The sequence below is a fragment of the Amblyomma maculatum genome, chromosome 8 (genome assembly GCF_055883805.1).
Source record: "Amblyomma maculatum isolate TAMU_Amacu chromosome 8, ASM5588380v1, whole genome shotgun sequence".
NCBI lineage: Eukaryota > Metazoa > Arthropoda > Arachnida > Ixodida > Ixodidae > Amblyomma > Amblyomma maculatum.
In genome coordinates this window covers 70,688,169-70,715,014 of record NC_139351.1, presented here as the reverse complement: position 1 = coordinate 70,715,014, position 26,846 = coordinate 70,688,169, and the positions used below count along the sequence as shown (strand labels likewise).

The following is a 26,846-nucleotide window of genomic DNA, read 5'->3' as shown; positions in this document are numbered from 1 at the left end:
TTGCAACGCGCCCGTGTGCAGAAGGTGGTGGTCTCCGATGCTTTTGTCTCCTTTGTGCACCTTTTTTATTGAAGCTCCCGCCTCACCAACAACCTGCAGTCGATATAGGACGAAATTCCCTGATTGGTCGACATGGCGATTACGTCATAGAGGTTACGTTGCCACAACGGGCCAGTCTCACACCACTGCCCGCAGGAAGTGAAGAAATGACCCCCTGGCCGAACTAGACAAAATTTGGGGTTTCTTTCTATACCGCAACCACCAATGGTTGCCGGGCGACGCGCACCACACGCCGCTGCCTCGTCCGCTCACCGTGCCACCGCTTTTTCTTTCTATTGACAGCTGATCTGGCATACATGGTGTTCCTGTATATGCTATACTACCATAGCAATACAGAGGGACACCATAGATGAAGGGTCATCGCATGACCTTCTACAAACGCGGAATGATCGCCACAGCCTTCCAAACTCTAGACAAGCGCGGTTCACCTAACAATTTCATTTTTTTTTTCACTCGCTCATTTGAAGCGCTGCTTTTCTCATCATCGCGCGAATATTTTCGGTGCTCTCTCCAACTGAAATTCAGGAATCGCCAATACTCCAGGCAGTCGTCTTGGCCTCGTTTTGGTGCAGGGGTAGAATCAATATCCTCCTCGAAAAATGGGCCTGCGATCGTTATGTACAGAGGAGCCCGGCATAAAAAAAAAAAAAAAAAGGCCTGACAGAAAGTGATGAATATGTTCCGATAGTCTCGCATAATGCCTACTCTGTTGTTTTCAGCGCATTGCCAATCCCGTTTTTTTTTTCCCTTTTTTTTTTCCCCCACGACTCTCGCGAGGTACGCCACAGGCAAACGCGAAAGACGCAGTCGGATGGAGAGCAAAAAAGTGGTCTGTATGTTGCAGGCAGCAAGAGCAGGCAAGCGGCAGTAAAAATCCGCGTCTCGCAGCCACACGCAAACAGCTCACCTATTTATCTTTTTCTTTTAGTATATATATACACGGCATAAGAGCAAATTTCTGAGCCTTCCGATGGATGACAGCCACTGGTTTTAAAATGTACGCGTGATGTTGAACATGAACTGGCGTCTGAAAGAGAGAGAGAGAGAGAGAGAGAGAGAGAGAGAGAGAGAGAGAGAGAGAGAGAAAGCGGCGCGAGCAAGCTGATATGCTACACACCGCTCCTCGAAATCGCTCATCTTGTCAGTATTGCTACAATTCTTTTTTGGTGGTGCAGTGGTAAGACGCCCGACTACTGTCCGGTTGGTTGGTTGGTTCATAGGAAGGGAAAGGCGCAGTATCTGTCACACTTGCTCTGTGGACGCCTGAACCGCGCCGTAAGGGAAGGGATTAAGGTGGGAGTGAAAGTGGATAGAGAGAAAGGGGAGCCGTAGTGGAGGGCTACGGAGTTCCCGGATTCTAACCCTGCGCCTGCGTTTCGATGCAGGCGAAACGAAGAGGCGTTCGTGTGCTGAGCGATGTCAGCGCACGTTAAAGATCCCCAGGTGGTCGAAATTACTCCGTAGCCCTCCACTATGGCTCCCCTTTCTCTCTTTCTACTTTCACTCCGACCTTCATCCTTTCCCTTACGGCGCGGTTCAGGTGTCCACAGAGCAAGTGTGACAGATACTGCGCCTTTCCCTTCCTGTGAACCAATTTTATTGTTATTGGTTGGTTGGTTTGTGGGGTTTAACGTCCCAAAGCAACTCAGGCTATGAGAGACGCCGTAGTGGAGAAACTCCGGAAATTTCGACCACCTGGGGTTCTTTAACGTGCACTGACATCGCACAGCACACGGGCGCCTTGCTTTTCGCCTCTAATATTATTATTATTATTCTTTTCAGCGAAGTGCCTTCCCAACTATAGGTCTGGTCCGAAACTGTCCACCGAACACAAATGCAATCATTTAACACCAACCACCCTTTAGCCACCACCATGGGAGATATGTGAGTGTGTCTGAATAAAACTAAAAATGCTGACAATGCAGCTAGCTTCTCCATTAAGTGACGTATATTCAAAATGAAATGGATGAGCTATGTTTCGCGAGTCATATAACTCATATGCACACAAACAAGAAAGCAGAAAAAAAAAAAAAGCTGTAGGGCGTAGGAGCAAAGAAAAAGTAGAGAGATGAAAAAGAGTAGATCGAGGAAGGTGCTCTTGGGTGTTCCATACATTATTCTGCGATCATCACTCCAGACAATTACAGCTAGCTCGGAGGACAGCTTGACAACTACAAGCCCCTTTCTCTCCAAGCCCCGTTGAAGCAGTGTTCTAACAATGAACTCCATGGAAGGTGCACACTTAGTTCAGATTGAGCAGACATGCAGATAAGTTTGTTCTCTCCGTGTCCATTAGTGTCTCAGACACCCTTGCCTGCCTACAAAATAGGCCTCTATTACTTATTCATATACCAATTTCATACACAATACTGCCAAAGAGAATAAAATATATGCCCTGCATGGCTCACATTCAACGCATTTGACAAGTTAATCATGAATGTGACCAGTAGCTTATATACAAGCACGAACACGCACGAGAAATAAAATGAAATGCTGGGACTATAGAACAAATGTGCTTGCAATGATAGTGAGATGGCACTCACATTGGACACAATGTTCCTTTACTTGTGAAGGCCTAGCATTGCCTCATGATGATGTAAAAGTGTAAGAAAACTCTATTGAAAAAATTGTATGAAGCAATAACCTCACACACTCTCACTGAATTCACATAAGAAATCACATACAAGTCACATATAATTGCATGATGTCTCATAGTTTCTTGTACATTATCATAACTTATGTAAGATATTTTATGATAATTACGCGCACCGTATGAGAGTCTATACGATTAGATGAGATTTTATGAGGCTATTGCCACGTAGAACTTTTGGTTTTTCTGTAGGGAAGTAATGAGATAGTGCCTTTACAAAGAAAAGTGCTGAAGCCAAGAGACACACAGACTTCAGGACAGGCTAATAAAACTTATTTATATGACCACACGGGGGTGTAGAGTTTACTGTTGCTTCCTACTGGCTCACAATGAACTGTACGTTATGAAATCACAATGAAAAAAAAAAAAAAAAAAGCGTCCGGACATTTGAAACACGCGTCCCCCATTTATTAAAAGAAGAGAGTAGCTGGTGAAATGGACCATTGTTCAAATGAAAATGATGAAAGGAATCTAACATATACTACAGCCATAGATTGACAGTGCACACATTTTTACACTATTGCACATTACAGCCCATAGTTTCTGACGTAGTTCAATGAAGGCAATGCACACCTTGGTTCAATGAGACAGGTTTAATATTGGCCAGTATTCAATGATGTTCAATAGAGTTGGTGATAGAAGAAAAAGTGGTAATAAATACTTGGCATTTGACACCAAATAATGGTACTTGAAAAATCCTAATCCATTTGATGAGTATGTACCCCAGGAAGACAGATAAAATGTACTTAACCCACAAGTCTGATTGTAACTAAGCCATTTATTCCCATGTTTTACTCCATGAGAAGAGAGAATTTACAGAATTTGAGAAATGCCTTTTGGAAACAAATGCAAGCAACAGAGATGTCTAGACAAAAAGAGGCAGTGTTACCACAAATAGGACATGTGACTTCCTTTATTCCGCAAATGTAAACAATGAAATGGGACTAGACATTCAAAATGCCTTTGTGGCTGCCAAAGGGCAAAGCATGTCACATGCAAGACAAATTTCAATGGCAGTGACACTGGTTTCAGATGTCAATTAAAGGAAGCCTATTCATAAAAGAAATGATGGAAGACTGTTTACTACTGGATGCCCTTTACATAAAGTAAAAAACGATAAGCTTGAAAGGAAACACAAGGAGAGGTTTTCTGCCGCCTGTTATGCTCATGAGCTGCCTCATCTAAAATTTCCCTCACCTCTGTGCTACACTTCTTTTTTTATATTCTAGCCTGAGCAGGAGTTGTACACTATCATGATAGCTAGCTGCAAGCTTGACACACGAGTCACATTTTTCAAAAACCAAAGAACAGACAAAACAATGAAATATTTTCAGAAAATCGTAGTGGAAGATATATTAATGAAATGAACTAACCTCTGAGCTGCTTTGCAATGTTATTCTATTCAGTCACTGCTACAGGGAACGAATTTCAACTCGCAATGATTCTTGGGAACGAACTGTTTGAATACTTCCACATGTGCAAAAACTGGAATGAGTTATTGCAGATATGCCTGGTCCTTTGAGCTGTAGCTCCCTTCATGTAAAAAAGGGTGTTTATATTATGCTTACCCGCAAGAATTTAGTGCAAAATCACTAAGCTGTTAATTTTCTATGTGTTTATAGCATACAGATGTTGTGCTACTTCATCAGTAAATGAAAAGTGGTTACATGTTTTCTTCTTGGTAATCATGTGCAAGACATCATACACATTACCATCTGGTATTTGCATATGACTGCTAAATAATTTATATATGAATTACTTCTCTAAACTGCTTCGGTTCCAATAGCCAAATGTTGGATGTCTTGTCAAACTTCCATATACTAGCCATATGATGGATGAAAAAAACTGTGACATAGTCCCTGCTTTATCATTCTAATTCACTGCAATGCCAAGGCCAGCCTGCCTCAAGAGCCGAAATGACGAGTAAAGAAACATGCAGCGATTATGTCACAGTTTAGCGGCCGTAGACAGATACTATGAGGTGATCCATGTACACTAGTGGCTTACATATCAGTAACAAGAAAATTGCAACTGAAATTTAGTGTCTACACTACTTTAGGCTTTGCCTCCATTACCCTACCTACACATTACACAGCACGTAGGCATTGCACATGTCCTTACTTTGTTGCTTTTTTCAGATTTCTCTTAAAAGGGTAGAAGACCTGGCAAAAATAGTCCACCACATATATGTTAGAACTACTTTCATGCACTTTTCTCCTTCCAGCATCTTAATGCGGAAATGAGCTGCAATATTTAACGAGGGAATAATTTCTAGAGACGGAGAGGATGCTTCTCATGCAAGCATGCACGAAAAGTTTGTACATTCATTTCTTTGTTTAACTGCCGAAAGGTATTAATAAATGCGGAACATTTGCAGTTAAGAAGCATTAGCGGCTGTAAAGAGACCCAAGAGCTCTGGGTGTGCAATGCTGGGAATGTACTGCTTACAATGGAATGCACAGCTGACCCTTTACGACATCAAATCATAATGCCACATCTGTCATCAAGTAGGTCATGGGCCAGTGGACTCTATACCATCGATCCACTGCAATTAGAGCACTTCCTGCTCATTTTCCAGACATGCTGTTGCTTAGGAAATTAGCATTCCTTTTCTTAAGACTAGGAATGGGATCAAGGATGAATGCGTCCTACATCTGGCGACACTCCAAAACAAGCACAGATTATTACTTTTCAAGAAAGCTATGTCTCATCCTCGTAACATTCCGCAACAACAGCCTTCCCACCCCAAGTATTGTCCGGGACAGTTTGTGGCCACATAACTTTTTTTTGTTGTTCACTAGCAGTAAGGACAGCCGATCTCATCGCTTCAGCCTTGAAGTCCTTTGGTAAGATTTTTCACAACATGCAGGTTCTGGCATAATAAATCTTGTTAGCAGGCCACTCCTGGAGTATAACAGTAAAAGTGTATATGGGACTGCCATACAGCCCATGACAGTCTGTACGGTGCACCAAGTCACAGGAACTCAGCTTGAAACCTTTGAAACTGTGTGGCAGTATGTACACAAGTAGAACACATCTTGACACAACATGTGTAGGTATACTTATGCAGTGTGTATGTATAGCCCCATATAACCCAATTTAAATCAAAATTTAAATTATCCTATATAGAAACCTCTGCAATAATTAACATACCAGTGCTACTGGTCTAGCTGCTTTCATAATAACTTCAACCTAACATCTACATACACTGTACTTTGTTCAATTTTGTCAGGTTTTAATATTTTCTTTTATGATAGACAGACATACATATTTGATTTGACAACAATGGCTAGACCCATGAGCTGCTGTCAACAACAAAGAAAGCCATTTTCAAGCAAGAAAGGAGGAAAAGTTGTGCTGCTTTTAGAGGAGAACTTCGTTCAAATAAATTTAAAGTACCAAAACCTGAACTACCACTACCACCACTATCATCATCATCATCCAGATTATACCCAATGCAGGGCAAAGGTCTCTCCCACATCACTTCAACTAATCCGGTCCTGTGCTAGCTGTATCCACTTGACCCTGGTGAACTTCTTGACCTCATTCACCCCCCTAACCTTCCGCCATCCCCTGCCACGCTTTTCTTTCCTTGGAGTACAATTTGTCACCTTTGGCCGCCATCAGTTACCCTCTCTTCGCACTACATACTCTGCCCATGCCAGTCTCTTCTTGATTTCCACTAGAATGTTATTATTTCTATGACCCACTCTACAGGCTTCCTTTTTTTTAATGTTACACCTCCATCCCATAGCTCTTTGCGTTGTCCTCAGTTTAAGTAGAACCCTTTTCATTAGCCTCCACGTTTCAGCCCCATAGGTGAGTACAAGTAAGATGCAACTGTTATAAACTTTCCTCTTGAGTGACCCGGTAAGTGGTTAGTGATAACCTGAGAGTATTTGCCAAATGTGCTCCCTCCTAGTCTCATTCTTCCGGTTATTTCCCTTTTATGGTTCGGATCTGCGGTTCCTATCTGTCCTAAGCATACATATTCACCTACCACTTGCAGTGTTTCTCTACCCATTGTAAACAGCTGTCCCTTCCTGTTTCTGTTCCTACGGTTGAAACCTGAATGCCCTAGCTCTTTTGTTCAGAAAAGATGCCCAATGAGAGTGCACAGTTTTGGCCATAATGATATGGAGTACGCATTGGCACACTAGCTTCTCTCAACTTCTCTCAAGACAAACATGGTGAGAATTAGAAGGTACAATGTTGGTCAAACGTCCTTGCGCAACGCACAGGGTCTGTTTTTGCATGCTATTGTTGGGACACTCGGCGCTGAAGCTCCAAACCTTATAAGAGGGCAGGAGAAGTATCATTTTCACCTCTGACAGCCTTGATAGTTTTACGAGAACCTTAACCGCCACAATATACGGCTGAGAAGCCGACCTTCCGGTCTGTGAGTTTTGACTAATCCAGTACTTAATATGTATGATAGCAAATGTTATTGGTACACTTGCACCTTAAACCAGCAAAAAATGCTTTCTGTAAGGAACAAGGAAACAAGTCCAGATACCTGGAAGTATTTACAAGCAATTCAGGTGTTAGACAGTGTAGGTCTTGTCTGACAGCTGTGATCCGATACGCCTGGTGATGGGTGTTTGTATATATTCGCACTGCGATGTCCTCTGTCCCATCACACTCATTTTTTCCCCCTCTATCCATACCCTGTGCAAGGTAGTAGGCTAGAAAATGATTACTCATGCTGACATTGCAGTGCTTTTCTGAGGGGGGAAGGGGGGTGGGGTTGACGCATCTCTCAACCTTCCCTCTCTCTGAAGAAGTCAAACGATGGATCACAAATATATAACAGTTTGGGCAACCCAAAAGTGTCTGCACTGCCTGCCTTACAGAAACACCTTTAATTTCCACTGTTGATAAGACACATTGTCACCTCCTGTTCTGAAACTTAGTGATGGCAATTTTGATGAGTTGGAAATGTTCATTACTGCAGGTATGATTACGGGAATGACTATGGAACAAGGAGGAGGCAGCTAGTTCCCACAGTCATACAGCATGCTCAGGTGGAGGCCTCATATGACACACTATGAGTCCATCTGAGGTTGACAAACCCTTTACGAAGGCATACTTTACGAATCCTTTGGGCGACCTACTAAGAAATAGGATAGGGGAGATTAGCGAAGCGGTGATCGAGGAGGGTGTTAATTTTTGACACACGAAATTCTGTCTTCAGAGAATCAATCGCCATTACTATCATGATTTGAACTGGCTGTGATGGGCGCGCGCCTACGCGCATTTTGACCAACGACAATGTGCGCGGTCTATCTTTGGGCGCGAACACTGCGTCACTTGAATGACGAGGTGAACGTGCGCCGCGGAATAGCCAGGTGCCGTTGGTTTAGGACTAAGTGGGACGTGTCATCGAACCAACCGATAAGTGTTCGAACTCCGCGTGGGCTGAATAAAATCTGCACGCGTTCAAGCGGAAAGGCGCAACAGATTGAATAGGTATACATGCCAATATTCACGTGACGCACACGCTAATTCGATCACAACGGACGCTGAAATGATGACAGATGAAACGATTACAACAAGAAAACTGACGACGTTTTCAGGCACAGCGCCTACACTGGTTGAGGAGGTTTTCCGCTTCTTCACTGGTTCATCGACCTTGGAATATTGGCAGCAGATGTTGGAACACCCAAAAAGTATATGCGATCAGTGTGCGTTGAAGCAGAAAAAATAAAAAAACAAAACCGCAGCGAAACATTTGGCCGCGCTCTACGTCGTAGCTGCGGCACTTCAGGCCTGTTGCGGTTTACATGGTTACACGCGCGAGTGATATCCCGCCAGGAGTAGCCACTTTTGACAAGAACCGTTACACCGTTGACACGTTGGCTCGCAGCCAATCGCTGGGTTGCGCCATCGCGATTACCGGCGTAGAAAACTGGGCGCGAGCGCGAAGAAGCTGACGCGCTCTGAAGGGAAAGGGATCAGACACGCTCGGCGAGCCAACTCACAGTTCTGAAAGGTGAATCCGGATTTTTGGTTTGACCTGTTTTCCTTGTATCCGCTCCCTCTCACACGGGCTTCTTGGCGACTTGAACTGATTATTTTTTTTTTTTTACACACTCCCGTTGGCAGCTCGTGTCGAGGTTGGTCTTCACTGCAAGCACTCAGGTGCCCGTATGAATCGTAAGCCTTGCGGTTTCGGCCGCCTAGCATCAACAAAAAATAAGAAAGCAAACACAAAAAATAAAAATTTTGCAGATTTTTTATTTCTGTGAAATAATATACAAGTAAACAACTGTTTACACAACATTAACCTAAAACTTCACTGTATAATTTATAAGTTACTTTTTATCCCGTGTTTAGAGTTAAAACAGTTTAAAGTTGTAAAAAAAAATTGGGATGCTTCAGTATGAATCTTTACATAATTTTGAAAAACAGTTAAGAAAAATATAATTTAATGTAAATTTCTCTTGAGACAAGTCGAGGCTGTTCTGTTGAAGCATGAGATTCCTGTACACAATGCACTAGCAGCAAATGAATCCAACTCGAGAAAGATCTCTTGCCAATCCTTCATGTGCCATGTGCCCGGCGCGAAGAACGTGAACTCGTGGTGCTAATGACAGAAGGAATTGGCCAGATTTGAGAAAATGAAGGCCGAAACTTGCCCCAGTCGGATATTTCAAGGCTATAGAGCCCTAGGATACGTTTGCAATCACGTACCTTTCGTGCTACGCTACATTCATAGGAGGAAAGAGCACCTCGTCATCACGTCTATCGGAAGGTGTTTTCACACCTACGGCGTGAGTAGCATGCATTAAAGGGCTGTCCACTCTTCTAAATCTTATTACGTCCACTGGCGTGAATATGAAAGGCCGATAAAGCGTCTTCGCGTTTTGCTGTTCGTTTGAAATGTGTGTAACAAGCTAGTCTTATGCTTGTCTTGGTTTCTGTTCCTTCAGTACACTTCATGTGCAAAGGAGGGTCCGTCCGCGCACGCACGCGTTTGTTTAAGCAATTGTAACGCAGAAATCAGGTGTCAGAATAGAATGTGACCGCTTTTTGCTCGTTGACGAGCTAATTAGCAGTGAAAGCATTTTCTATGGCATTCGTGCCGATCTATTCATGCTTCAGTTGATGGCTTCTCACCTGTTTTCAGGGAACCAAGCTTGAGCTGCTGACAGCAAGTGAGTGATCTCTTGTTTCTTCCCCCCCATATGTGAAAGTAACTTGATTGCAAGAACGTGACTTGCTTGAAAACTAGTTCGTGCACTTCATTAATTTCGATCTGTGCTGCAGTTTTATAGAAAACTTGACGAAGCCACAATGTTGGTGAATGTTAATGATGTGTGTGGATTTTGATGGCTTGTTCCCGACGCTTTGCATGCTTTGCTCCTTGACACCTTTTGATTATCTCACCGCATAAACAAATCGCAGGAAACCCTGATTACGTTGTGTTGGTAACGCGATAGCATTATAGGCTGATAGTATCTTTATATCGTGTTTGTGTCATGCTTTTATGGTCGAGTGTTTTTGTGAACCACTGCACGTCTGCACACAACCAGAAATTACGCATTGGTAACATCACAAAAACTTTTGCAAACTTGTCAATCAGCCCTCGCTCAGAGTTGAAAAATAGGAGTGGGGCTAATTGATAAGTTTTTGGCAGATTTGCGACAGTTTTTAGTTTGTGATCATTGCATAATACAGCCCCAGGACATCTAACCTAGCTCGCGCGTTAAATGTTTTTTTTTTTTTCCTGGCAGGTGTTGAAAGGTGGCAACAGTAGATGCTATGCAGATACATCGTAACCTATAGTTGGCACTTCCAGTTTGGTGACGCCACTTCTGTGCAGCCAGTCACTGAATTTTATGCCTTATAACATTTCTTTTTTTTTCATAAGGATGCTTCTAATGTCATCGCATCACACTGCAGCAGTCTTCCCTTTGAGCACTTGTCTCTTACTTTGCCTTACTGACGGTTTGCATGTGACGTCACAGGCGCCATCTTTGGGTACCGATGCCAGCTTTCATGGTGTACACAGAAACCATTTGGCAGCAAACAAATTAGCAAAGCGCCAAGGTTATCACTGTGCTTTCTTGTCCCAAAGTTGGTGACCACTATAACGTTGGTGCAAGCTACGTGATGGTTTGGTAACATGACATAAGAGCCTTAGGAAATGAGAGAACTTATTAATGTGTCGTCGTTAAAATTCTCGATCTGCAGAAAATCCAGCGTTGATTTTGGCGTCGTGAATGAAAAATCGCAAGCTTGCCTCTGGCAGGTGGCAGTTGACATGTCTGTGCTTTGAAGGGTCAGTGGATTATGTGATGTCACAAGACCGTATAGTATGGCCGAGTTGGTGTAGAGCTTCCAACTTGGGTAGCTCATATAAGATAGGAGGGGAAGATGGGAACCTAATTCCAAACCCTTGTATCCTGAGTCAGACACTGTACTCCTAGGTCATGCAGGCACCTTCATACGTCCTGGTTGAGGTGAAGCTCTATATCGTTTCACATAATGTCGTAGCCTAGGATTGCATGATGAGTATGTGTGTTTAAAGATTAGTCATTAAACAAGTACCAAAGTGCATGTATCTGAATGAGGATTCGTAATGGGAGCTGCAGATGGGAGCCATTAATGCTTTCGCATCATACTCTTGAAGGGGAGCTTAAGTGTAAGTGTCCCTCTAACTTTTCGCGTCCTGTTCATATTTGCTGCTCTTAAGATTGTGTGACTTGACTGAGATGTTCATGGTATGATGCTCTAAGCACTGAAAACAGCTGCGTTGATATTTCGGTTGCAATTCTTTAATGCATTGCAGCTCTTATGCCAGCTTACTCTGGGAGCCAAAGTGACAGCAGTTGAACAAGTGGCCTTAATTTTGCAGCTTTCTTTTTATGCTCCACATGGCCTGAAGTTGACTTAGGCATATTTACATATTTACCACTTGGAAAGTTCCATATGATGATATAGGTTTACTTAATATCTTGCACATCATTTCAAGTAAAAAGCACAGAACAAAAATTTGGTGTCAGTACTACCCTTTTAGGACATTGGGCTTGTATGACATCCTTGTTAAAAAATATTTTGCATTTTATTTTTTCAGGCCAAGCACACGACGATGAAATTGGGTGCATTGCTGGAGACTCTCGGCTTGTCTACACAGCAAGTGGAAACACAATTTATTCATGGCTGCGTGGGAGTGAGGTATGTCTTAAAAAGTTAAACTGCGTGCTAGACTCTAGGAAGTGAGTGGAAAAAAAATTAAATATGCCGATTTCGAAGCCATAAGCATTGCCATGTTTGCATGTGCTGTTAGTTATATTTTGACGTTGTGAACCTAGTTAACATTCATCATTCATCATCATACAGGAAGCTTCATTTAGCATTAGAACATTCAAGTAATTCATGCTCTAACAGTTTAACTATGGCTTGAAGTGTAGAAAACTTTGATTGCGATGTTTGCATGTACATCCATTTTCTGAATAGCTTGAAACTTTCCATCATAATTTAATTTTGTTTTCTGGAATATTTTGAAGCTTTAAAATTTTATTGTTGGTTCTTGTGCTTAGTACCTAACATAAATTTTAATTTGCACAAATTGGCTTTTATTGCATAGCAAGGCAAGATATTGAGGCTCTTTGAATCTTGTGCAACTGTGGTTGCTGTTTCTAATAAAAACAAGTTTTAATGCTTCATTCAGGCACGTGCATTTGACAGTAGACCTTTGTTGTTCAGGGCAATAAAAATAAATCACAAAAATGATGCCCGCCCCTTTTGGAAAGATGTGGCCTTATAGTCACATGGCTCTCATTTTTTTTCTGTTCTCATCCACAGCTGCAAAATACATTCAGTGGCCACGAGCACAGAGTCAGGCTGCTGCTTTCATTTGGAAACCACTTGATCTCTGTGGACGAGTCAGGGAGAGTCATTGTTTGGGAGATCAAGACAGCAGGTATGTGCCTGAAGGCCAATTCTGTCACCATCTTAATGCTATGCTTTTTTCTGGCATGACTTTATGTCTGCCAGCTTGACTTTATGTCTGCCTAAAAGACAAATTCAACTTCCCTCAGTATTCGTGCACTGATATACATGGGTAGAGGCGATTTTCAGTTAGTGAATACCATTATTGTTATTCAAGCTTAATCCTCTACAAGGTAGAGGTCTCTGCCATTCATCTCCGCTTGACTTTGTGTGTCTAACCAGCTGTTGGCAGCATTTCTCAGCAGACTTTCCTAGCATAGTTTGCCTGAGCCTCTGCTTTTGCTCATGGCATTTCTTCTTTCCCTTGGTATTCTCACCACTTTATGAGGCTACTGCCTGTCTGTTATTTATGTTGCATTAGTTGGTCCAGTCTCTTTCCTGGGTTTGTTAGAAATTAATTACAGCAGAATTCCATTAAATTAAACTCTGATATAGTAAAGTGGAACTAAAGTCCCTACTTATCTTCTGTAGATGACTGCATTTTTTTGTTTATAATAAATACATTTTCAATAAAATCTGTTGTAGTAAATTGTGTCTGGCTGTGGCGACAGACTTCTCAGGAAATGATATCATCGCACGCGTGCAACCTAAAATTGTAAAGCAAATTTGTCTTGTCCCCCCCCCAGTTTATTTTCTAGAAAAAAACAACAACAATAAAATAGTGTTTGTTTTTGTCTTTAATGGCTTTACCACTGTTCTTACCAGCTGCAAGGAAAAGCCAACTTTACATGGGGTCTGGAGCTGTGAGGCAAAGCATGCGGCCTGTAGGAAAAAATAGTAAAGGGGGCTATGAATGTGGAAAGAAAATTGTTTCAATTATTCAGAGTGTAAAAGTGCAACAAGAAGTAGAGAAGGGATGAAACGGCTGAACGTTTGCAGCTCTTGCAACACAAAGCATGAGACAGTGGTGGAAGAAGTGGAGGCGTGGTGCATGCAGTTTTGCTGTGCTTGAATGTTGCATTTCACATCTATTGCCCCATTATAAGACAGAAGCACCGGAAGGTGATGCCGTGCTCATGCAAGGCCTTGGTTGTCATGAAATTAAACTTACAATCATAGCCATTGCATTCATGCTAAAGAGGTACTTCCACAAGATGTAAGCAAAAGATTTTTTTCTGAGGTATTTCTGAGTGTCCTTTTTTTTTTTTTTTCATAAAGCAACAAGGCATGTTCAGTAAGCAACAATTTAATTACCAGACAGTATCTTCAAAGCCGTGTCATCTCTGACAACTGATATAATAAAAAATGCGATAAAGTAGAGATTTTTGCCTTTCCAGGTCTCGGACTTTACTATAGAGGAGTTGCATTTTATGCAATGCCTTCCAGATATGTGTCATATATAATTTGCTTCCTTTTTGAACTGTTTTAATGTAGACTATCATTTGCTTCCTTGAGAAGGTGTTTATGGAGATGTCAGCTCTTTTAGGGAGCACTGTGGGCTAGCTGGTGTGTTATAACAAAGAGATGCATGCAGCTTAAAAGACAGGACCCATGTCCTGTCTCTCACTGTCTCCTCTCTCTCCTGCACTTAATCTCTGCATTGTTTGAAGTCTTCATTTGCCTTCCTTTCATCTCTATACTTCTCTTCTTAGAGGCTGTACTGTGAGTTTCTTCTTTTTTTTAAGATTTGTTGTTTTACTTATGAAGCCCTATTTGAAATGTTCCTTCATGTGCTCTCTGAAGGAATCTGCTGTTATTTGGCATATAATGTTGCCTTTTTGTTGTTGTTGTTGTTGTTGTTGTTGTTGTCACAATGCATAGAAATCACAGCCATGAACCGGCTTAACTTAAATTTCTGTCAGGGGCCATTGGCGACTTCATTAAACCAATACTTTTTTTTTGATATCGAGGCAGTGCTTGGTGGCATGGCTAATAATGCTCAGTTTCACTTGATAGGGGCTGTGTTTTTCAGGAGGGACATAGTTAAAAGTACTAAAACAAAACGGACGAAGAATTGCTTGTCCTTGTCTGTTACTTTCTTGTCTGTGTTGCTTTAGCACTTTGAAATATGTTAAACTTGAATTAACTAGCCCTATCTGCCACCCTTCAGGAGGAACACTTGGTGCCTAATTTTGCCATTCTCATTTTTAAGGGTACACTGACGACAACTGCATATTACTTTTGTACTGTGTACAAATTGGTTGTTGGGCTCTTTGTGGGTCCATTTTGTGATGTTCCTTGAACACTAGAAGAATTTTTTTATAGCCAGGAAAATTTCATTTCAAAATGAGGTAGTTTTCTATGCCACGGGGTTAAAACTCATGGCAACGGTGAGGACTTCACAAGAATTGAGTACTGGTTGCTGGCTCCAGGTGTGAGAACTGAGCTTGCGGGCTCAGCATATCAATAAGTGTGAGCTTATAGATGTTCATATGTATTGTTCTGATGCCTTGTCAGGTCTTGTTGCTGCTATACTTGTCTGGCCTGCGTCCACCCCCTCTTTGGTGTTGGAAAGCGAAACACATCTCCTTGTATCTCATTCTGCACCCTCCCTTTGTTATATGCTCATATGGAGGGAGGGGGGGCTGCAGAAGCAATAAATCTTCCTCACAGTGCTTTAGGCCTCAAATGCTGCTGAGCATTTCAGTCGGCGAGAAGTTATTTCTAAATTGTTTACTTGCACCAGCTGTCGAACAGAGATGCATTTGCATATACTTTGTGTGGGCTGACATGCTCTCACTCTGCAGTGGTTTGAGGGCCCCGTGGGCCATGGACTTCATGCCGTCATTTCCTCTTTCCTCACTGGTTGTCCCAGGAAACCTCACTAAACCTCAAGAGATCAACTGCTCATGCTGCAAAAAGTGCTTGTTATCAGTGCAGTATTCTTGCGAAAATCTGATTTCTATCAATCAAGCCTTTTTGTCGCTTTGTCACAACCATTTTTGCCGTTAAACCATTGGCACCAATCAACACATGCCGACTTAAATTTTTCGCTTGGCCCCTCCAAAGAACTGCAAGTTGGATAAATGCTGTGTCTACCTCTTGCTTGTTTCCTGTGTCGGCAGAGATGTACCTGGAGCTGTCTCTGGACTCGTGCTCGTTCCGAGCGAGCACGCTGCTCCATCCGGTTACGTACGTGAACAAAATCCTGGTGGGCAGTGAGCAGGGCCCACTGCAACTATGGAACATCCGCACCGGAACACTCATCCACACGTTCGCTGGCTGGGGGAGTGCAGTCACTGCACTTGAACAGGTGAGTGACATACTGCACTCCTTGCCTTGACACAGTTTACTTAACAAGGAAGAAAATAGCTGGAATGAATAAGAATGCTTGTAGGCACTTCGTGTCAGGCCTAGTGGCAGACTTGGGATTTTTGTTGGTTGTGAAGAAGACACTTAAATGAATGTAGATTTCATGATTCTTATAGCGTTAACATTTTTTGCACTGAAATGCATTCAGTCACCGTTTACTACAGATTGTGACACGTAATCTGGCAGAGAGCAATAACTTGACAAAAATGAATTTTTGGTTTCACTACATGGCTGCGCTGCAGCTATAGGTGTTGTACGTCATTGCCCTAAATAAATGATGCAGAGCTACTGCTCTAGAAGTGCAGCACAACCTGTTGATTTGAATGGTCTTATTTCAGGTCTGTCTAATTTGAGGTACCACAGGCGTATGATTTCGAGCAAGCTTTTTAGCTGCCATCTTGAATATGTGCCTGTTCTCACATTGTCTGCCGAAGGCACTTTAACTGAAGTTTTGTGCGTGCTGTGGTCTACTTTCTCTTATACATGCAATGCTGAGCTTGCCAAGCGTTCAAGGTTTTCGATGATATGAAAACAGGTTACTGACAACTTTGCATGGCAACAACAGTAATGCATTCAGCATTGAAGCGATACTGAGTTCTGTCTTAAACTGGCCTAGATCAGTTGTTTGCTGCTGCCTAGTGACACAAATGCTGTTTTCACACTCACATAAGAAAATCGTTTTGATGCATGAATGGAAGACTGGCATTGCCACTGGTGTTACCAATTTTTGGTTAATACAGCATAGCAATGTGTTGTGCACACCTAAATATTAAGGATGCTGGAATCGGTGTATGTGCGTCTGCTGTTGCGGAAGGTGAAAACAAAGACTGTAGGTTTATTTATTGAAAATTTATTTGTTTTTTTATTGAAAGTGCTCGCAGTTCCCGGAAATTAAGTACAGTAACTTACCGCACTCAGTGTCTAGACCAGAGAGCAGAACTTTTTATTTACACCTTCATTCGCTGGTGTAAATAAAAAGTTTTACTCTGGTCTAGACACTGAGTGCGGTAAGTTACTGTACTTAATTTCCGGGAACTGCGAGTACTTTCAATAAATGAATGAATGAATGAATTTTCAATAAATAAACCTTCAGTCTTTGTTTTCATCTTTTGCAACAGCAGACACATGTACACTGATTCCAGCACCATTAATATTTAGGTGTGCAAAACTTTGCTATGCTGTAATAACCGAAAATTGGTAACACCAGTGGCAATGCCAGTCTTCCATTCATCACTCTTTTCTAGCATCAAAACGATTTTTAAGTCATGAATTTGAATCGCAGTGGCAGGCAAAACTGTATCAACTTTTACTGATAACTTTTTTGGCAGTAGTAGTGCAATTTGTTTGCTGAGCAGATGCTCCCCCAACATACCTGTTTCTTGCGCAGTCACCTGCTGTGGATGTGGTTGCAGTGGGTCTGGCCAGCGGGGAAACCGTGGTGCACAATCTCAAGATTGATGAAACGCTGATGCGCTTCCAGCAGGACTGGGGACCTGTGATAGCTGTCTCCTTCCGCACAGGTGGGTGGGGCTGTTCACTTTCCTACAACTGGAAGATGAAGGAGGGGATGGGATAAGACGTTCTGCCACAGGTCATGCTCTTTCTGATTGCGACCAGGCTGATTGTAAAGTTTGCATGCTGATGGCTTCACCTGTCGTAATGCAGCCCAGTCTGGTTTACAACTATCCCAGATTTTGCGGGACTGTCTTAACCTACACTTGGAGCTAGTTGGGATGGTCATTACGCTTTACGTAGGCAATAAATGCTATATTTACGACCCGACCAGTGAAAGCGTAATAGAAAACACCAACTTGGCAACCAGCACGCGAAGAAGCGCAGAACCTTCATCCGCAAGCATTTCTGAAAGCAAAACATGACGCTCCAAAAAGCAGGTACTATCTTCTCTCACAATCCGGCGCGCTTCGCCATGCCTTGACCTAAATATCGCGTTCATGAACATCCGAAGCATAATCCCAAAACGTGATCATCTTGAAAGTTTCATAACGGATGTTGATGCTGATGCTGTGCTATTAACGGAAACTTGGCTGAACGCAGATGTCAGAGGTTGCGAAATTTTTGCCCCTAATCTAAACTACACTATATGCCGGCATGACAGGAAAAACAAAAAAGGTGGGGGCGTCCTCATAGCTATCAAGAACACCCTATCATCATCTCACATTAATAACGACGACACTCTTGAACTCACGTGGGCATGCTTGAACGACAGGGCTAGAAAAATTGTTCTTGGCATTTGCTACAGGCCACCGGATAGCGATTCAACATTCTGTGATGCTCTGTATTTCTCTTTAACCAATATCAGAAATAACTTTTCAAACTCCCCCATATATTTATTTGGCGATTTCAACTTCCCGAACATTAGCTGGCCCCTACTCTCGGTGCTTAATAGAACACCTTCCACCGACGCAAAACATTTCCTCCACCTAACACTTGACTTTACCCTACGACAAGTCATCACAAGCCCAACAAGAGGAAACAACATTCTCGACCTACTCCTTACTACCTCCCCCGACGACGTAAAAGGTATAACCACGTTACCCGGCATTAGCGACCATAACTTACTTCACATCCGCCTCTCATTACCCCTTAAAAAACGATCCCCAACGCAAAAGGTAATAACCGACTACAAAAGGGCCAATTTTGACGCTATCAACCGTGCACTATTAGAATTCTACAGCTCTTTCCAGAATTTTTATCATTCTCACACGGTCAATGCCAACTGGGAATATTTTAAGACCATTATGCTATCCCTGAAAAACATGCACATTCCGTCCTTCATTGTAAAATCCGATTCTAACAACGAATGGTTCAATAAAGAACTTAAAAGGCTACTTAATAGGAAAAAACGACTGTATCGAACAGCTAACTTGCATAAGCATCCCGAAGCATGGGAACGGTACCATCAGTGTGCAAAAATATATAACGAAAAATTGACCTCCGCCAAGGAAAAGTTTTTTTCCTCCGATTTACATTCAATCCTCTTAACAAACCCCAATAAATTTTAGCGCATTTTCTCCCTTAAAACACGATCCAATAGAATTGAGCTTCTAGACGTTAACCGTGAACCAATAGACAGTGATAAGAGCGCGACAATCTTAAATGACTATTTCTGTTCAGTGTTCTCCCCAGCAGCTGGCAGTCCAAATCCTTTTCCAGCCATCTCAACAGTAGCCATGCCCCAAATTACAGTCACTCCGGCAGGCTTAGCTAATCTAATCAGTTCACTCAAGACTTCTTCATCGGCTGGTTGCGACCAGATCAACAGTAAACTACTAAAAAACACCTGTGCAGTATCATGCCAGATACTGCATCTAATATTTGCCCAATCATTAGAATCCGGAGACGTCCCTGACGACTGGAAAATAGCAGAAATTGTCCCGATCTTCAGAAAAGGTGACCGCACAAATCCTTCCAACTACCGCCCTATTTCTTTAACCAGCATCCCTTCCAAATTACTTGAACATGTTATATCATCCAGCCTAATGAGCCACCTTGATTCCATAAACTTCTTTTATCCCCATCAACACGGATTTCGAAAACACTACTCCTGCGAAACTCAACTGGCTGAATTCACTCATGACATCCTTCACTTTATGGACGAAAACTTTCAAATTGACGCCATATTTTTAGATTTCTCCAAGGCCTTCGACCGTGTTCCGCACTCATACTTGCTCGCAAAACTTTCCTCTCTAGGTATCCCTGACAACATAATAACCTGGATCAATCAGTTTCTTCTTGGACGCAGATAATTCACATCAAGCAATGGCTACCGCTCATCCCTTTCTGACGTTACATCAGGTGTCCCCCAGGGCGCCGGCTTATCCCCGCTACTCTTCCTCATTTACATCAATGATCTCCCAGCTAATATAGATAATAAACTAAGGCTATTTGCGGACGACTGTGTCATCTACAGTCCCATTCGTCACCTCACCGATAGTCACCTACTACAAAAAGACATTGATGCAATAGCCACATGGTGTGACACTTGGCTCATGCCTTTGAACCTGGACAAATGCCAACTCTTGTCGTTCTCTCGCAAACGAACAGTCATTCAGCATTCATACACCATCAACGCTACCCTGGTTGCCGAAACATCATCCTACAAGTACCTTGGATTACATCTTTCATCTTCGTTATCTTGGGTCAATCACGTCCAAACAATATGCTCTGATGCCTCATGTGTTCTAGGTTATTTACGGCGAAACCTCAAATCAGCATCCCCGGAAGTGAAAAAACTGGCTTATCAAACTTTCGTCCGTCCCAAACTAGAATTTGCATCATCAATCTGGCACCCATCTCAAGCCTACCTCATCGCCGAACTCGAAGCCATCTAAAATCGTGCAACCCGCTTCATCACTTCTGAATACTCCAAAGGAATCAGCATTAATGCACTTAAACGCTCTATCTCCCTGCCCACTCTAAAGTCGCACCGCATCATCTCCCGTCTTTGCCTACTGCACAGCTTCTTTTACCACCCTGCTTCCAGACACCCTTTGCTGCAACCACCGCTCAGAACATCCAATCGCCTAAGCCATAGCCTCCCCATAGCAGGTATCAGGAGCGGCACTTCAGCTATGAACAGTTCTTTTTTCCCCAACGCGATTACTCTCTGGAATGCCCTACCTAACGACATAGTTACATGCGACGATCGCAAATCATTTCGCACAAAACTCGCTAGTCATTTCCAAGATGTGTAAGGATTTCATCTGTGTTACCGTCAATCATTCATTGGCTTTCAACTTTACTTGCCGCCGCACGTGCATTTGTTGCTTTTCTGCATGATCCCGCGGATACCTTGATGCACTTTATTTATTTTATTTTTCCTGCCTTTTACAATTTGTAGTGTTCGTGTTAACTGTGCCTGCATTCATCAAGATTGTATTTACCCCAACTATAGCCCCTCCTTATGTAATGCCTTCGGGCCCTTAAGGATGAAATAAATGAAATGAAATGAATTTGTCCTGGATTTTGTAAAAAGGCTATGTACTCAAACAACACTAGGCTTTTCTGTACGAGTCTGCAATGCCCTGTGCAATGTGCAGTGTTTTCTGTTATGAAAAGTTTTGGCAAAAATGAAGTAAGTCAAATGTGCTTACAACTAACACAGCTGCAGGTGAAGGAAATCTGTGGATATACATCCTCAGTTAAAACAACGTTTTGCTTGCAGAAAAGAGTTCTAAGGATGATTATGATACTCCTTAATGCTAAATTACAGTGCAACTATTTAAGCTTTTTTGCGATATGTTGAGGCAAAGAATTTGATGTGTGTTTGTATGTATGTGCAGTTGCAAAGCGCTCTTTATTTTTCTCACCAGCAAAAGAGAGTGGCGTGGGTCTTCTTTCTCTTCTTTTGAAAAATTTTCCGGCTTGTGGCTCTCTCTTGTTTGATGATTTTTTCGCGCGGTTACACCGTCAACAATGGCAACATGGCTTTGCGGCTGAACGGATGCTTAACAACTGTGCTTTGATAACTGTGTGAAACATGTTTAATGCCCGGTATACTACTAATAATAAATAATAATTGGTTCGTGGAAAAGGAAAGGCACAGCATCTGTCACACTCGCTCTGGGGACACCTGAACCGTGCCGTGAGGGAAGGGAAGGAGGTGGGCGGGAAAAGCTTCAGTATTCAATGACAGATGCAGCTTCTGAGCATTCTCATGAATGATAGTGTATTCTGTATATAGAACGCCCCAAACATCCCCCTTGAAAAATCACATGAAAATTTATAGTGCCATTCGTTAATGTTTTATCGAACTCGCTTTCAGTGAAGCATTCGTCGTATTGAACGGCACGTCAAGCCCCTGCAAGTAGTGCTTAGCAATCCCTTTGTGCACAAACACTGGTGAGCTGCATGGCATTGAGTTACCTGGTGGCAGCTGTGGTGCTCTGAAACACCGTGAAAAGATGCATTTAAGGGGTGCTTGAGAGTGGCCTTCGGTCTCTTGTGCCGATTTTCTTTGTGCTGTAGCATTGTCATGCGCTGAAGCCAGGCAGTGGCCATTGCCTGGCATACTTTGCCGCTGAATGCATTGTGGTTACCAACTGAACCTTAATTTTAAGCAGAGTAATGTTACAGCATTGAACATTTCATGATGGGCATCGGCTGGCTCCAGAGCACAGTTCGCTGCAGCTTCGAGGTTAGGCCTAGCACGCTAGCAGCCAATATGTTAAGAAGCATGTCGCTAGCTTGCTTGCAATGTGTTAGTGTTTCTAGATTGCAGACAGATATGGGGATGAACCCTTGTAGCAACAGCTGTTGCCAAGTGGAGAGGATGAAATTCGGTAGCCAACTTGGGAAGCTTCCTTGAGTTAGAAGTCGAACTCATTGGAAGCCTTGAATCCCGAGTCAGACAGGCTGCTCCTAGGTAATGCGCATGCTCTTATGGCTTTCTTAAAGCAGGTCTTCATATCTGTCGAGTGGTCCTTCACACAGCATGAGGGAGGCTGATGAGTATGTTAATGAGTATGTGTATCTCAAAACTAAAGTGGAATCTAAAGTGCTAGGACACACAGTTTGCATTTGGCTTAACCACACTAAATTGCCCTTCAATTTTCTATGCATGTAAAATTATTAATACGTCAAACTATTTCACTGCTCCCTTCACTACTGCTTGCAAACACCATGTGAATTCTAAAAAAAAGTAAGATGAACATTGTTTGCTATTTTGTTATCTAATCAGAGATTTGATATTCGAAGAGAGTTTTTTTTCCCCATATTCGTACTTGAAAATATTAATATTTGCACACCCTAGTTTTGTCCTTTGCGACCTAACTGTTTAGAACTCAAAAGAACAGTGATTAAAGGACATCTTTGTACTTGGAGTGGTTCAACATTGTTTAACTTATGAAGCCAGGCTTCTCGAAGGCTTTAGTCAGCTTCACGCCTTGCTTTCACATTTGCAATGGCAATGTAAAGTGCAGCTAATGGGCTGTTGAAGAAGACTATGAACCGGTCTCTGCACTCCTTGTTATCGTTCCTTGACCTACCTCCTTTTGCACGTGCAGACGGACACTCGCATATGGCGACCAGCAGCCCCATTGGCCACGTGGCCGTTTGGGATCTGGAGAAGCGTGCCCTGCACAGCCAGATCCTTGACGCCCATCGATCAGCGGTCACGGGTCTGCGCTTCCTGCCGGATGAACCTCTCCTCCTGACTTCCTCCCCTGACAACTCGCTCAAGGTTGGTGGTGTGGCTGTTTTTATTCTAGCCTGTTCAACTTTTGTTTTATTGCGTAAGCAATACTACTCTAGGAAGCGGTAGCCGCGGCCGGTAGCCACGGTGAACTTTAGAGCAGCTGCAGATGGGCTCCCAGCTCAAGCCGTCAGGTGGCCGTTGCCGGTAGCCACGGTGCGCCTTAGATGGAGTGGCGCCACTGTCAGCATGGCAACAGGAGCGGCTACCGCTGGGCTCCCAGCTCAAGTCATCGTGCGGCCGTGACCGGTAGCCATGGTGCGCCGCAGATGGAGTGGCGGCGCTGCCAAGTGGGGGCGCTGCTGTTGCCATGAGCGGTGCAGAAGAAGAAAAAGAAGGAAAAGAAAAGAAGAAAAAGGAAAAAAAGAAGAAGGAAAAAGAAAATAAGGAGAAAGAAAGAGAAAGAAGAAGAACAAGAAGAAAGAGTAGCTACATCAGCTTTGCTTATGCAACCTACCCGGTTTAACTAAAGCTAAACCCAAGCAATTTTTTAATGGCTCTGTACTCTTTGCACTTTGCAGCTAGCACAAACCAACTGGCTACAAGGTCAATGGATGATTGTTATGAGGTTGTTGTTATAGTCGCAAGTTTTTGTGCATAAGTAGATACTGTAGTACTGCATTGCAGCTTTGACCTTTGAAGAGTGGATCTACAGTATATTTACTAGCACAGCAAATGGTTCTTTTGCCTAAAAGATGGCTTGCAAAAGTTGAGCAAGCATGTTCATTACATGGTGGTATAGTATAGCATTAGAAAAGACAAAAGTTTTGATAAACAAATATTTTGTAGGTTACAGTCAACACTAGGGGACTTGAACACAAAGAGGCTGAAAATTCCTTTCAATGATGGGGACTTTAAGCTGGCGGTAGCCCATTTGATGTTGATGAGACCAAAGTGTCAATTCAGTTTGAATAAAAGCCAAGGTAAGACGTTCAAAACAAACGAGTCACAACTAATGAGAATTCATTTAGAGGCCGTGCAGCACAGGCAGCTCTTATTTGTTTTTCTTTTCGACTGGCAGTGGGCTTGCATATGACTGTGATAAATGGTGTCTGGGCAGCTGGGTTGTAACCAGCTGGCCAATGAGGTTGCTGCCAGTGGGTGCCCTTGACAATGTGCCTTGGGTACTACCTCTTCTGTGCTTACGAGAAGGGTGTGAAATGTCTGAGAGGTCTTTCTTCATCCTTTAGAGCAAGTGCCCTTTCATGGGTCGAGCTTTGACGTCCACCTCGTAACTGGCGGAACAAACGAGGAGCACAGCGGAGGATGAATGTACATTCGGGAACAAAAGTTGTGGGACACGAGTTCGTGGGAAAATATTTATTTCTGTGCAGTTGAGAGAATGAAATGTGCTGAATCACAAGGGGACATGCACACCCCATTCAGAGAAAAAAAATAACAGGTGACAGACTGGAGAGGCAACGAAGAAATAAATTTTTTCACAAATCCGCATGCCTCAGACTTCTGTCCCTGACTGTACAGTGGCAGCAAAAAGAGCGCACTGAAGAAAGTGAAGAAAGAGGGCACAAAGGAAGCACAAGGAGAAAAGATTAACAAGGAGTGCCAGGTGTAATAAGTGAGAAATACAGGTCTGCGAGTGTTGTGTAGATCTTAAATAGTATTTGCTGCTTGAATCTATTTGCACCACATTTTCATTATCCAAACTACACATGGGTAATTTGAATACTGAAAGTGCGGTTTACGAGCATCCTAAATGTTCACAAATTGCGAATTTCTAGTTGACCTAAACCAGTAGCAAAACACTGACACTTGCCAAAGTACAGTATTTTGCACTTGCCACCCGACTTAGCTGTTCATTCTGTCTAGCTACAATGCAGTCGTCAACTGGCTGTGACCCTGACTGGCAGCAATCTTCTCCTTTTAGATCACTATACACAAGTGCACAGAAGCAGTCTCGCTTGTGGAGGGCGGCGTACGAAGGCGAATTTGTGGCCTACATGCACTGCGGCAGTTGTTTCATGGCAGTCACTTTGGTTGTCCTCAATATTTTTCTAAACCTGAAAAGACCTAACATCTTAGGCCACATTGGACAAGAAAAAAAAAATTAGTTGTGGTTTAGCTCTGGTTAACTAACCCTAGTTGAATTGCAAAAGCAACAGTGGAAACTTTTTTTGCCAGCTACATTATTCCCCTACGTGCCTGCGTGTCGTAGGGGTAACGAGAATGAAAACGGTTCTGGCAGGCTGATTTTGATATCACCCTCCCGTATGAAAGGAGTGACCCGAGTTGACAGTTCCTGCCCGTGGCATAGGGGTAACGTGAATTCAAGCGTCACGGCAGGCTGATTTTTTTAAGAGGGACCACGGACACGAACACGGCACACAGCGACGAGCGGTTAGACCTGGCGTAGTATTGCTTTCGTAATAAAAAAAAACTCGAAAGAAGTATGTGGTTCAAAGTAAGGCTGCAAAACTTAACCGTGTATAGCGAAGTCATGAATGCTTCGTTTCGGGTGGCATTTCACAACCATTGTTTTGTCTTTTAGGCGTCACAAGGGAGCATGGAAGGGATGGTCACGCTTGCATAGCTGCTCACGTTGCTGTTCTGTCCATTTCGCAGGCTGCCTTGTTGTGTTTTGCCAGTGCTTTGCCTTACTGTTAATCAAATGCTGACATCACTTCTCTAGTAAGGGCACCTGGTATATCCACCTTACAGGCCTTCAGGAAAGTATTCAGTAAACTCTTGTTTCCACTTTAGCAGTACGTTCAACTTTGATATCACTTTATCTTTTTTTCTTTGACTGAGAGAGCTATAAGTAGCAAACAATTGCAAACAAGATATTAATGCGTGATCCCTGCTTTATTATTTAATGCCTAGTAGATCTTGCAGGTATAGCGGCAACATGAGTGCGAAGGTCCTGGCAAGCTGATTCTGATATCACCATCCCTTGTGACAGGAAAGGCTTGAGTTGGCGGCTCTTGCCAAACATAACGTCAGGCAATCCTAAGTTCACTTAGTGCGCGGCCATGTCAGCTGCTAGCTACTGCCTGCCAGCGCCAGGCTTGTGATTTTTTGCTCACAGTACCAGCTCTGAATTTTTAGTGAACGGGACTTTTAATGCTACTGCATTAAAATTAGGTGTGCTTTTGGGCGCCTTCTACCCCTCCCTTTCTTAAAGTGATGTTTCCGGATTTATCTTGAACTGAGAACTGCATCATAGTCTAGCCATTTGTGCAGAATGCGCTGGCATAGTGGTGTATAGAAGAGAGGTCCGGGCTTTTATTGCGAAAGCAATACTACTCTAGGTTTCGAGCTTTCAGCGTGGCGCGGCCGCACCCACGTGACACTAGGGTGAGAGCTGGGCTACCAACTCAAGCGGTCGGCGTAGCGTGATCGAAGCCACGGCGCAGCGCGTGACGTCACACCCCATGTGACACAAAAGCGGTCGGCGTGGCGTGCTAGAGGCGCAGCTGGTGCTCACGTGATATGTGACGTCAGGCACGTTCATACGGCTTGGTTAAAGCAAGGCTTTATATGTGGGCTGGTAGGAGCTGCCAACTTGGGTCTCTCGTTTCACATGGGATGGTTATGTCAGAATCAGCCTGCTAGGACCCTGGCATTCACGTTACCCCTATAGTCCACTAAGGCACATTCATACGGCTTGGTTAAAGCGGGGCTTTATATGTGGGCTGAGGAAGAAGAAAAAAAAGAACGCTCTGTCACCCGTAGCTAATGCTTTTGCTCAATATTTGG

At 43.1% G+C, this 26,846-nt stretch overlaps 2 protein-coding genes across 2 annotated transcripts in view; one reads left to right on the top strand and one right to left on the bottom strand.

The window, feature by feature from the left end:
* The window catches only part of Rab3 (RAS oncogene family member Rab3), a 72,923-nt gene extending 64,041 nt beyond the window's left edge, over positions 1–8,882 (bottom strand). The window contains exon 1 of the mRNA XM_084576465.1: positions 8,692–8,882. The gene's annotated coding sequence lies outside the window, so the exon portion shown is untranslated. The remainder of the gene's footprint in view (positions 1–8,691) is intronic.
* A 340-nt stretch (positions 8,883–9,222) lies between these two features.
* LOC146181429 (WD repeat-containing protein 36) overlaps positions 9,223–26,846 on the top strand; it is a 38,964-nt gene continuing 21,340 nt past the window's right edge. The window contains exons 1-7 of the mRNA XM_084576464.1: positions 9,223–9,483; positions 9,840–9,867; positions 11,790–11,890; positions 12,521–12,638; positions 15,673–15,860; positions 17,307–17,439; positions 22,945–23,120. Coding sequence (XP_084432590.1) covers positions 9,331–9,483; positions 9,840–9,867; positions 11,790–11,890; positions 12,521–12,638; positions 15,673–15,860; positions 17,307–17,439; positions 22,945–23,120 — 897 coding nt within the window. The 5' untranslated portion in view covers positions 9,223–9,330. The remainder of the gene's footprint in view (positions 9,484–9,839; positions 9,868–11,789; positions 11,891–12,520; positions 12,639–15,672; positions 15,861–17,306; positions 17,440–22,944; positions 23,121–26,846) is intronic.